This window comes from Pimephales promelas, chromosome 6 (genome assembly GCF_988280905.1).
Source record: "Pimephales promelas chromosome 6, fPimPro1.hap1.1, whole genome shotgun sequence".
Taxonomy (NCBI): Eukaryota; Metazoa; Chordata; class Actinopteri; order Cypriniformes; family Leuciscidae; genus Pimephales; species Pimephales promelas.
In genome coordinates this window covers 14,203,578-14,217,500 of record NC_142774.1, presented here as the reverse complement: position 1 = coordinate 14,217,500, position 13,923 = coordinate 14,203,578, and the positions used below count along the sequence as shown (strand labels likewise).

General features: G+C 40.0%; 1 protein-coding gene across 2 annotated transcripts in view; it reads left to right on the top strand.

The window, feature by feature from the left end:
* galntl6 (polypeptide N-acetylgalactosaminyltransferase like 6) overlaps positions 1–13,923 on the top strand; it is a 251,525-nt gene that overhangs the window by 188,191 nt on the left and 49,411 nt on the right. For both annotated transcript variants that reach the window (XM_039691143.2, XM_039691148.2), the window contains one exon: positions 6,450–6,635. In XM_039691143.2, the coding sequence (XP_039547077.2) occupies positions 6,450–6,635 (186 nt within the window). The remainder of the gene's footprint in view (positions 1–6,449; positions 6,636–13,923) is intronic.

Here is a 13,923-nt window from a genome sequence, read left to right as displayed (position 1 = left end):
GTTTTCCTGTCCCCTTTGCATAAAAACAGCCCCAAGCATGATGTTTCCTCCTCTATGCCTCACAGTAGGTATGGTGTTCTTGGGATGCAACTCTGCATTCTTCTTCCTCCAAACACGTTTAGTTTTAGACAAGTTTAGTTTTTACCAAAAAGTTCTATTTTGGTTTCATATGACCACATGATATTCATCATCCATATGCTCTCTGGCAAACTTCAGATGGGCCTGGACATGTACTGGTTTAAGCAGGGGGACACACCTGGCACGGCAGGATTTGAGTCCCTCTCGGTGTAGTGTGTTACTTATGGTAGCCTTTGTTACTTTGGTCCCAGCTCTCTGCAGATCATTCATCAGGTCTCTTCGTGTAGTTCTGGGATTTTTGCTCACCGTTCTCATGATCATTTTGACCCCACGGAATGAGATCTCGCGTGGAGCCCAAAATCGAGGGAGATTATCAGTGGTCTTGTATGTCTTCCATTTTCTTACAATTGCTCCCACATTTGATTTTTTTTTCAAACACCAAGCTGATTGCCTATTTTAGATTCACTCTTCCCAGCCTGGTGCAGGTCTACAATTTTCTTCCTGGTGTCCTTCCTTGGTTGAGTTTGGAGTGTGACTGTTTGAGGCTGTGGACAGTTGTTTTTTATACAGAGAATACAGGTAACGAGTGGAGGACAGAAAAGCTTCGTAAAGAAGTTACAGGTCTGTGAGAGCCAGAAATCTTGCTGGTTTTGGGTAAACAAATAGTTTATTTTCCACCATAATTTACAAATAAATTCTTTAAAAATCCTACAATGTGATTTCCTGGATTTTTTTTTTTTCTCATTTTGTCTCTACTAGTTGAACTGTACCTATGATGAAAATTACAGACCTCTATCATTATTCGAAGTAGTAGAACTTGCACAATTAGTGGCTGACTAAATACTTTTTGGCCCCACTGTATATACAGTATAGAACATCCGTAATGGAAAACACGTCCGTAACATTGTTTTTTCCTCTTAAATGCGAACACGAAAAATAAAATTAAATGAATATTTTATGTTCTGTTTAGAGCCAACCTTTCTTAGTAGGTGGGTAGTAGCCTATTACTTTTGATTTGTGCAGTGTAATTCACAGAATTGATTTCTATGCTACCAGCCATAGTAGGAAAATATATCTACTATGGAAGTCAATAAGACCAGAAACTGTCTGGTTACTGGTATTCTTCCAAATATCAGAAAATCGGCTGAATGGATTCGAAAACGGTAAAACTCAACTGTTTAACTCTGGGGGATTTGTAAAATTAGCCTATTTCCAAAAAAAAAAGTGGAGTATCCCTTTAATTAAGACTCAAGGTTTAATAGGCTAGCAGCATCTTGAAGGCATTTTTGAAGAGGTTTGTGCCAAGTATAGTAGAGGGGAACATTTCAAGGTTGTCCTGACCTTGATTTTTGTTGTTTATCTATAGACCATTTTGCAAGATGTAAACAACACTGGTCCAGAATCACTTGCTGTTTTAGTTTTTTAACACTACACAAAAGTTGGGATAAAATACAACCAACAGAACATGTAAAACTGAATCAAAATGTTAAACATCTTTAAGATGTGTTCTTTACATGTGAAATAAAGAAAACGGTTACAAACTGAAACAGGAAGTGTTTCTGGACCAGTGTTGTTTACATCTAGCAAAATGGTCTATTAGTGCTGTGAATTATGAAAGGTTCACCTTTTTATGTTGTTGTTGCTTTGGTGACCACACTCAGAACTAAACATGCATCTCCAGCCATTTGAGACATGTTTATTGCTACAACAAAATTATTTGCTACTGTACATTGTCAGGCTTTGTTAAACATATCCCTTGTTCTTCGTTCAGGATCCCTTTGGGTTTCCTGCACAGGCCTCATTTTCTGCTTCTCTTTCCAGCAGCAATGTAATAAATCGGGATTGAGTCTAAACATTGATCTCGTTGCAAAGAAGGATTTATGAACGGTTCAAGGGAGTGCGTATCTCCCCCTTGAGAAAAACGGCGGTTGAGTAAACTGATGCCAACAAGCAGGGAAATAAGAGGGGCGGGTGGCTTTCTTTTATTCACACATTGGCCAACGGCAGGCTTCAAAAACACACCGCATATTATGAATAAAGGCAGTGGCCACGAAGCGCTGAAGGTGTCTGTGCTTAGTGGATGTTTTATTCTCTGCACATGTTCTCTGGGGGCCATGGACGAATCCTGACTACAACGTCAGAAGCATTATAGGAGCCCAATGACACGCATGCAGAGGCAAAGCAGCTAATTCATTCACTGTAATGAGTCCATTACAGCAAGCCTGCACTAGCTAAATCACTGCTAGCGAGGAAAAAAAAATACTTGTTGAGCGATACAATGTGGCAAGATAGATAGCCCAGTAATGTATCAGTTAGAAAACAGGGTACTTGCGGCTTTATTGGCTTTTTTGGTTAAAAATTAGGTTTTGCTGGCCTGTAATGTAAATTAATTAAAATCTTAGGTCAAGGAAATTACATTAACATTACCGTTCAAAAGTTTAATGCTCATCAAGGCTGCGTTTATTTGATTAGAAATTACATATATATATTAATAATAAAACTAAATACTATTATAGTTTTAGAATATTAATGAATATAATATTCAGAAGAATAGCATTTTTTATTACTGACCCCAAACCTTTTAACGGTAATACTGTCTACATTTTTTTTTAATTATTATTATTACACTCATCACTAAGCTATTTCAAATAATGCTTTTGTGTAAAGTTGTAGCGATGTCTGATCTGCGAGGGAGTCAGTCTGTTGAATCATTTGGTTTGATGAATTGGTTGAACAACTTAGCAAATCAGCCTAAATGATTAATTAGCAGATCGATTTCAATTGGAATGATTTTTAAAAGTCCTTAGTCGGTAATCACAAATGACTGAAAATATCACAGAAAGAACGGAAAACGTGGACTTAGCAAGCATGATTTTCAACCAATGCTTTTAAAGCAAAATAAACCTGCTTGAGTAGAGGAAATGCATGTGGTTAATACCATTAGAATTGATAGTATTTTCTCAGCAGCATTTCTACAACATCTCTAATTGATAACACACAAACATCCACAGAAACACACAATGTATTTGCATCCAACTGTTTATTGTCATACAGGGTTGATATGTTTATGCTCCTAATTAACTGTTTAACTTGAACTCTTCTGGCATCTTTGAAAGGCAACATTTTCACATTGTTCTTTGTTTGTATGTGTGGGGTGTCAATTGTGTGTCTTGACCATATTATATATTTTCTGTTTATATACAACGTTATATATTATGTCACACCCCGACAAAACCTTAGAAACTCACTTTAAAGCTCAGAGACCTTTGATAGTTTGCAAAAAAGGATGTCAGAACTGCATTTATTATCTGTTGTGCCTCTGCAGCTAATGATAGGGGATATTCTTTTATCTGCCTAATACCAACCACACCAATAAAACAATACAGTTCTAAGGGAGCTCATCCAGTAACGGAGCAACAATTAAAGCAAGTGACTCATTGGTGTGAATCTCTCGCTCATTAAATCTGAATTGCAAAGACAATGGTAATTTTAGCTCCGCCGTAGCTCTTATATCAAGGAAACAAGCTCTAATGAAGTACTGTTCAGAGAGTATCACATCTCACCAGTGTGTGATATGAAGCGAGCGGTTTGGGAAGACACGCGTCTGTCTAAAAAAAACTATCAAAACCTTGAATGGGGCAAATGATTCTCTACCATCTGTCTTAATGACAGACCACCAGGGAAAGAGAAAAATGAAATTTTCCACTCAGGTTGGGAAGGTAGTGGCCCAGAGCGGTCTGTCTGCAAACCATCAAAGCAGAGAATGTGCCTGCCCTTCATCATGGCTTGTCAGCCATATGCCAGCGGGATACGAAACTTTGCCTTTTCCTCATAACTGTTTATTTGTCACTTCCTTCCTCACCGCTCGGCTTGCCACGCATCAGCACCAATGATTTACGACCTCGTTTAATCAAGCACTCGTAGGACATGGAAAAAGAGAGGGAGAAAACCCACCCGACACTTTCACTTCTGTGAGCCACTTACACTTACAACGGCAGCCTGGAAAAGTTTTGCGAGTCTCCTCCCCACCTCAGCTCAGTGGGATCATAGTGCAGTGGCAACTCATATTGAGGCTGTCACTTTTATTGGGGCCATTTGTTTGATGGCCAGACACCATGGGAGTTGAGAAGAACAGAGAGAGGGAGAGAGAGAGAGAAACAGAAAGAAAGGGCTGAATGCAACTCTTGCGCCGGCAGGTGACTTTGCCAGAGTTTAGTAGACAGTGAGGATGCGTCTGCAGGTTCCCTGAAGTGAGTTTGGCCTCTGGCCTAAAAGAACCGAACAAGAGGAACAACCACACACACACACATTGCCGTTTGATGTCCACCAGATGAACGCCCCACATACTGTCTCCCCATCGGCTAATATACTCTTTTATTTTTCATCACAGATGTCCTGCTCTGTTTGGGTTGTTTATAATTGCATTGGGGGCCTGCAGTGAGCTCTCAATACACAAAACAGAAACCCCTCTGAGGGTCTGTAGTGGTACTATCATTAAGTTGCCAATCTTTTTTGGTGCTATATTAAAAATAAATATGTTGGTGCTGCATTTTTTTTGACACAATAAACTTTCTCTGGAGCTTACTAGGTGTGTAGACATCATAATTGTAAATATAGTGATATGTCGCACTGGGCTTTTTGGGAAATAGATGCTCAGTGTAAGATCGAAGTAAAATTAATGATTGTTTTAAGACCGGTTTCATAAACTTGACAATTTCTGAAAATTCTGAAATTCTGCACACATTATAAGAAGTTGGAAATATTTTAATAGAAAATTATTTTTGAAATGTCTGTATGATAAAATTAAAAATAAAGTCGGTGTCATTTCCAAGTTCTATTTTTCTTATGCTTATCAATATTAAGGAAACCACTACTGTGGATGAATGTCAGCTGTTAAGATTGTTTGTGCGATTTAAAAAAAAATTGAATTCATAAAGCAGGAAGAACAATTATATAATATTTCAAGTGAAAACTATTCCTTCTTGAAGTAAAAAATAACACACAAACTTTAAAGTCAAGGCATGACTCTTTTCATGTACATAACTTTAATGTTGCCTGCTTCATAGCTTTCAAATAAGAAATTTACCGGTCCATCCAATTTAAACCTTCCATCAAAACATGGCTGCTGCATCTAATGGATTTATGTTATTAGTGGTAATCCAAAGCCCATGTATTTGGTACCTCCAAAGCATCTAATCACACAGTCACATGGACACACACACACACTCATGCACAGACACAGCAGCTGGGAAGCGGTGATTGAGTTTGTGAAGGTATTAATGCTTTGTATTTAAATAATGTGCAAACGGTCGACAAGCTGCAGCAAACTCCTGCTGCTTCTGAAAATGAACAAACAGTAATGTGTGGAAAGATAAGATACGATTTTTTTTTTTTTTTTTTTTTTTTTGAAATGACTGCTTTGCTGTTTCTTTGTGCTGTCACTGGAAGGGGTCAAATCCATTACCCACTACCCGGCAGCAAGAAAATTGTTTCATTTTTCGTTTGTGTTTACCTCAAGTTAGCATAATTAAAGATGTTTGTAGAATGTGCACATTCATATTAACTGAAAAAAATATTACCAATGTGGGATGTAAAATATATCTAAATTTAATGTGCAAATGCAACAGTTCTTGATTCTTAATTTCACTGTGTTCAGTACACTTACATTTGCATAATAAAAGTTGACTTAATCTATTTGTGTTATTACATGGCAGTGGATTTATAGTTGCTATCGTGCTTTGTATCCGACCAGATCAGAAAAATAAATTAAATGTTTTTTGTTTTTTTGAAAACGAAAGGCCTTTTAATGTTCTGTTATATGATGCATACTGTTTTACTGCACATTAACAGCACATCCTATATTAAATGTAAGAAAAGCTATATTTAACTTGCTAGTGTCTGAGGTTGGATTACTAATACATCTGATTTTATTGGCACTTACTCAATTCCCTGGGTGTTTCACTTAGGTTTTTAAAATTTTTTTGTTAAATAGAGCGTTTGAGTTGAGCCTACATATTAGTTTTATGTTAAGAAAACTAATATCCAACAACATGTGGAATCACTGCGAGTTAGGCCAAAGAATTAATATTGGGTCTATTTGTCCTGATTAATATTCTAGAAACAAAGGACATTCAACAATTCATTTAAGTCTTAACAACAGTGGAATCTTATGGGGTGTTAAACATTAATGCCATTGAATGGGGCCGCGAGAATGGAGAAACAATTCCGAGATTAAATTACCGCACCACTGCACCGCAACCCACAATCAATCTCCCTTTAACAGAACACAAACCTTAACTTAGCAATTTCCTCTTTCCCCCGTGCATTCTTTCTAGCTATTTTACTCTTTTTTTTTTCTGTCACTTTTTCAGATCACCTAAAGGCAAATCTGGAGGAGTATATGTCCAGATTTCCTAAGGTGCGTATTGTGCGTACCAAGAAGCGAGAGGGTCTGATCCGCACGCGACTTCTGGGAGCGTCTGTGGCTAGAGGAGAGGTACTTGCTTTCCTGGATTCTCACTGTGAAGCCAACATCAACTGGCTGCCACCCCTGCTCGGTAAGTCCAGATAAAAAACTGCCTACCCTGGCATCAGCACGTAGTCACAGATTTCTCATTTTTTTATGCCTGTCACTGTGAGAAAATAGAGCCCACTGAAAATCCTATGGAATGTTCTGTGTGCTTATCTTCCTCTTTTGAATCTAGCAATTTCAAAATTCAATCGCTTTTTCCCACCCAAAGTCCTTCCCCCCCTGCAGTTGGTTGATTAAAAAAACAAAACGAATCCTCCATCTCCTTGTTTCTTGTCTGTGGCTTGGTCCTTTTATCGCAGTAAAACCTTTCTTATTTTCTGACTCATTGAGAATAGAATCTATAGTTTACCCCACTGTGTCGCATAAGCATTGCAAAATGTGTTTGGCCCTGTTATAAGATGTTTTAAAATGCCTACTTATCGACGCTTATTGATCTGAGACCAGCTCGGTTTTTAGTTCTGTTAGTTTCTTCGCTTGGTTGAACATTAGGCGGTCGTCCCAGAGACGTGGACACAGCACGGCGAGTTCTAATTGGTTACAGTGTGCTGTGTATGGCCTTTGAGAGGCATGCTGGGATGCGGCCTGGCATGTATGATTAGAGTGGAGCTGCCGCACAAGTGCACGGCAGGTACTGTGTCACAGGCTGTTTGAAGCAAAAGTCTGATTTTTAATGTGAAGGACTGGACTGTATTTCTATAGCCTGGGTTTCCCCATACTGCCTTGCCGCAGCTCGATTTTATTCATGCAGCTAGGTAGTCTGGATACCATGGACCAAATTTTCGCCTCTTCCAGGGAACCAATCACAGAAAAGACACTTACATCAGTGTAACTAACTTGCATCGTCACTGCATCTGCAGACGCGCAAAGGTATTCCCATTGGAAGCGTTTGTACAGAGTCACAGCAGCGGCTCCAAATCTACATATACATAAGCGAGCAATTCTTTACAAAGATAACTATATATTTGTTTTTTGAAGTTGGTCATTTATAACACTGATAGTCTTGAAAGTTTGTAATGGGGAGGTGTACAACATTCGCATATGTTAAACAACAAAACAACCCAGAAAATGGCTCCAATCTATTAGTTTCAGTCACACTTTCGATATGTTGTACAAGACCGCAAACTCCACGGATGAAAAACAAAACACACAAATAAACCACACACTCGGGTTTGATTTGTTTTTCAAAAATTTGTTTATTTGTTGATTTTATTTATTTATATTTAAAATAGTTATGTGGAAAATAGGTAAAATACTTTTAAAGCCAAGGTTGGGAAATAGGGCCCCTTTTGCTCTGTTACACTCTACACTGAGACCCATTTGCCTATAATTTGCTGGATAAATGACATTACTGTCAACACTGATTCGTTTTAAGAGTTTAAAAAAAACGGTAACCCTTTACGGTTAGGGTACATGAATTATCATGAATTCATGTATAAATTAATGCATGAATTATGCATTTATTCATGCATTATTTCTCATGAATCATCAGGAACTAACACAAGTTCAACGTTTTTCATTCATGACTTCATGAATGAACAACACCTCAATTAAAACATTAACTAAGATGAGCACATCATCATGAATTATGGTTTATTACGCATGATCATGATGTTTTCTTTGTTCTTTGTCCAGGTCAGTGACCTAGTCACCACTTTAGTTAAGGGGCCACACACATTATGAAGTCATTAATAGATTAATGCTTAGTTAATGATGACTATTGGACAGACACCATAATAGACCAATCACAGCTCATTGCACACACATTCTGTAAATCATATACAGAAGTCATCATTAACTAAGCATTATCTATCAATGACTTCATCATGTGTGTGGCCCCTTAACTAAAGTGGTGACTAGGTCCTTAGAAACACTGATGAACAATGTGCTATTGAAAGGTGGCATAACTGTGAACAAAGAAAACATCATGATCATGTGTAATAAACCATAATTCATGATGATGTGCTCATCTTAGTTAATGTTTTAATTAAGGTGTTGTTCATTCATGAAGTCATGAATGAAAAATGTTGAACTTATGTTAGTTCCTGATGATTCATGAGATATTAATGCATGAATGAATGCATAATTCATGCATTAACTTATACATGAATTCATGATAATTAATGTACCCTTACCGTAAAGTGTTACCAAAAAAACTTAATGGCATTCTTTTTTTTAATTCTCCACTATTTTTCTTCTAGATATCTCTGTGGTATTCCAAAGCATATAATAGGAACAGAATGTGGATTTAGCCATTTTTTGGATGCTCTAGTACTGTACATTCTTAATTATTAGCCTTAATCTGTGTAGCTGTCATGAACGGTGGTTATTTTGAGGGAGTGCAAATCCACAGACTGCGTCCTAAATTGTATACTCTCTTGATGTATAAGTCCACTGAGGGCGAGTTGAAGAACCCAATTGCACTTTATTAAACAAAATACATATAAACAAAACAAGACCATGACTAGAAATTGGTTTGTCTAAGAACATAACAAGAACATAAATTTGAACATAAGCTCAAACATAAACCTGAACTGACGAGGCTCACCAAAAGTGCAATGTTTGTGAAATAAGTGTGCTATTTAGGATGCAGGCAAAGTCCAACTCAAGCAAAACAAACACAGAACAAACGTGACAAGTGTAATATCCTCATTAATTTAATTAGCGTTTAATGTCAGATTGCACACCAACTGTTACCTGGAAAGTTGGCAGAAATGTGTAATGAAGGTTCACCAGACATCAAATGTACCTTTAGTTGCAGTATTGAGTCAAAATAAAGTACGGGAGTTGATGTGAAAATGACTGATCACAGAAATTCCTATCTGGACGAAATAAAATGTTCTCAGAGGACCACTGAATAACAGTAATTCCCTTTCAAGGGAACTCGCAATGCGTCAACAATGCTTTGGGAACGTACCCAGCATGAATGCGTCTGAAAGCAACTATTCCACTGGAAAGAATGAGCGTCACGGGTGGGTGACGTCATGACCAGGTAAAGATAACAGCGCATCCGGTGAAAGCCGGCATTAGCTTCTGTTACCTCAGCAAGCGATCTGTGTTACTCTGTCTGTTGATATTTACTCTTGTCTGTCACATACGTATATATATCTATCATGGCGAAACAATTATACAAGCTGTGTGCTTCTTCCTGCCCGTGTTATTTAATGGGTCGGAACACATTCAAGCTTTGTGTAATGTGTTTGGGAGTGGAGCTTGCGGTGTCAGCCTTCGAGGGGGCTGATCTCAGCATTGAGAAGCTTTTGCTTCGAATGCTCTGCTCCCTTCTGTCACTTTTTGAGGAAAGTGCTCAGGCTCGCGCTCCTCAGGGTGCAGGAACTGCTGCTGCCGAGGCAGCATGAAGAATGCATTCCTGGGGATCGCAAAGGGTTCTCCCAGGGGGATTGGAGACTGGTCCGAGGGCTCTTTTTTAAGGGAAAAAAATAGCCCCATTGGGGTGTACTGTTGCCTGGCCTTACTGGCACACATCTCGGATTGATGAGAATTTAACATATTTGCTCAACTAGGATTTCTTAGGACTTTTAGTATGTTGTTCTGGACACCTCATAGAAATGATCTAACCTGCAAAAAATTATTTTACAATTAGTCTGTCGTAAAACGCTGCTTTGCCTGGACTAAATGGAAGGCCGCTCAGCTTAAGGTCTGTGGAGGAGTCATCATCAGAGTCATGGCCCATAAATTGCCTGAAGGTGATGGCTGTGTTCAATACGTGGAAACATTTCCTCCCAAACCTGAGGGGCCTCCATGTGCTTGTCCGAACAGACAACACATTGGTGGTCTCTCATTTAAATTGTCAGGGGGGTCTGAGTTCGCGTCCACTATACGGCACGGGCGGCAGTGGCTCAGTGGTTCATGTAGGTTGTCTACAAACCGAAAGGTTGACACCTGACCACCTGACTAAGTGTCGAGGTGTCCATGAGCAAGACACCTAACCCCATCTGCTCCCGACGAGCTGGATGGCGCCTTGTATGGCTGACACCGCCATCGGTGTATGAATGAGTGTGTGAATGGGTGAATGTGAGGCAATATGTAAAACGCTTTGGTGGCCATTAGGTCTATGTAAGCGCTATATAAATGCAGTCCATTTACCATTTATACAAAGTTGGTGCTCCAGATCCTCTTATGGTCCCTGGGGAAGCTACTCTCCCTGAGAGCAGTGTACTATATTCCGGGGGCCCAGAATATTGGCCTAGACGTCCTGTCGAGGCATGAGCTGAGGCCAGGGGATTGGAGACTCCACCCCGAGGCGGTGGAGAAAATTTGGGAGTTTTACGGCCAAACAGAGCTGGATCTGTTTGCGTCTCAGTAGACAACGCACTGTCCACTTTGGAGAACCCCTTACTCACCCAGTCCCCCTGGGACTGGATACTATGATGCAGACATGGCCGAGGCTACGTCTGTATGCATTTCCCCCTGTTTCTCTGCTCCCTGGAGTGAGTCCACCAGTACGCAATAAGCCTACTACTAGTAGCACCACTCTTACCCTGTCGAATCTGGTTTGCAGACCTGATTTGTCTCCTAGATGGTCCTCCCTTGGAGATCCCATTCAGGAGAGACTGTCTCAGGCCGGTGGCACAATATTTCACCCCCGACCAGAGATTTGGAATCTGTGCGTGTTGCCTCTGAGGGGACCCTACTCATAGGGAGTGGTCTCTCAACCAAAGCTGCCGAGACCATTCTAAGCTCCAGAGCTCCTGATACAAGGAAATTATATACATTGAAATGGAGAGTTTTCACTTCTTGGTGTCACCAGCGTCAGTGGGTTCCGGTTAACTGTTCAGTAAACACAGTGCTGATTGTGTCATGTCTATGTCCATCCACCTTGAAAGTCTATGTGGCGGCCATTGCGGCTTTCCACAACTCGGTGGGTGGTACATCGTTGGGTCGAGACCCCCTGATCACTCGTTTTCTTCGTGGCACCCTGAGGCTAAGGCCTGCAACTCGCACTAGGATGCCGACCTGTGACCTGGCAATAGTACTGGAAGACCTATCTAGGACTCCGTTTGAGCCCTTGGAGTCGGTCTCAGAAAAATGTATTTCACTTAAGACCATACGTCTATTTCATCCCTTAAAAGAGTCTGAGATCTTCAGGACCTTTCAGTATCTCCCACCTGCCTTGAGTTTGCACCGGGGATGGCCAAGGCATTCTTATACCCTAAGCAAGGATATGTTCCTAAGGTGCCAACCAATATTCCGAGACCTACTGTGCTACAAGCTTCCTGTCCTCCACCGTTAAGCCCCTTCGGTCCAGGAAAAGCTGAACATTTTGGGTCAAGTGCGAGCATTGGACACTTAAGTTCATCGGTCTTCTCCATGGAGGAAGTCTGATCAGTTATTTGTCTGTTTTGGATCACCCAAGAAATGTCTTCCTGCCTCTAAGCAGACAGTAAGTAAGTGGCTATTTCTCTTGCTTTTGAGTCCTCTAGCCAGTCGTGTCCTTTGGTGATCAGAGCTCATTCCACTCGGCGTATGGCGGCCTCTATAGCCTTAATATCTGGAGTTTCTCTCCAAGATGTTTGCGATGCTGCGGGCTGATCCTCTCTGCTCACATTTGTCAGGTTTTATAGCCTGGACCTGGATGCTGCTCCAGGGTCCCAGGTGCTCAGTGCTTAGTGTGGTTTTGACAGCAGGCTACACTCGGGCATTTGAAATTATGGAGGTTTGGGAATTCTCATTACCAAAGCGTTATTGACTCAGTGCGAGTTCCCTCGAAAGGGAACGTCTCAGGTTACGACTGAAAAAGGAAATGAGACGATGTTTCGCCCTGCCATACTTCCTGCATTCCTTTGATTGCCTTGCTCCGGCTTTTTAACTGGATGCGCTTTTATCTCTTCCTGGTCATGACGCTCATTCTTTCCATTGGACTAGTTGACATAGAAGCTTCAGACGCGTTCACGCCGGGTGTGTTCAAAGCGTTATCGATGCATTGTCTCATTCCCTTTCTCACGGAACTGTACTTACAGTCGTAACCTGAGACGTTTTTACTAAGGTTGTGTGAAAAAAACAAAAAAAACAAACATGTGTAATTCATATTGGCTTAAAACCAGAAAAATATGTCTGATAAACACCTGACCTTCTCTGAGAAAACTTAATAGGCCTTAAGTCTTCTAAAGAAAAGAAAAAAAGAGGAAATTTAAGGCACCTTCCAGCATCAGCACAACAACTGAAATGTCATTGTACTTTGTGTGTCAATTTTGCTCTGATCCAACACAGTCTCATGAAAGTATGTATCTATAACATGAATGTCATTTTCCGTGCAACTTATACGCCAAAAATTGTTTTTGCGTGCATATGCTACACACTGAAAACCCCTTGGGTAGATTTAGGGGACAGGGGGGTGGGGAGTGCATGCGTATTACATGCCATAAAGTGCGTATCATATGCACATGAAAACTGTGTATCATATAGACACAAAAACTATTGTTGGTGTATAAATGGCACGAGAAATAACATTCATTGTATAGATATGCACTTTCATGAGATTGGGCTGATCTTTGTCTCGTTTGCCATTTTTCATCAAGTTTTTTTTATAACTGTTTTAAAATGTTTTTATTATGTGTGCTCTGGTCAGTCTGGTTTGTTTTGCTGCTTTTACAAAAATCTCATCTTCTAAATTCTTCTTCACTTGTTGTCCTCCTCATCTGGGCAGCCATCAGATGAGGTCCTTGGTTTTCATATTTAGACATTTGCAAAGGGATAAAGAACCAAATAAAGGATTCTGTCCCAGTAAGCGCTACAGCAGAGCGGGTTCTTACTGTAGGAAAGTGGATACTCTGTGCCAGAGAGTAAACAAAGGCGTGATAAGTGAGTTTTGGCAGGAGAACGTAGGTGGTTATTTGTGCGCTAGCTTTTTAGGAAAGCCTCTTCTTGAACTGACAGACACACACACACACACGTAAACAAATGCAAAACCAACAGCTCTCGACAGAAGACGTCCTCTAGCCTAACTAATGACACAAAGCCGACAGTAAAATCTTCATGTAACCAAAACAGCTATTTGTAGGATTTAGCTGCAATACATTCTTGTGATTTGTGTTCCATTGTGGTTAAGCTACTAGTATATTACCAAAATAGCTTGTATTCACTATACAACAGAAAAAAGTAAAGAAAAAAATGTCTGCTGAAGGAGAAAGGCAACAGATTTTAACCCTGCAGTTAATTTAATGGTTTTCCACTTAAGCCTTGCTAGTATATGGACAGGAGACTTTATTTTTACTACTATTCAAATGATTTTTACGTATTGAATTAGACATTAGATCTTAGACATTTAATCTTAAACAATAAAAATCCATCATAAC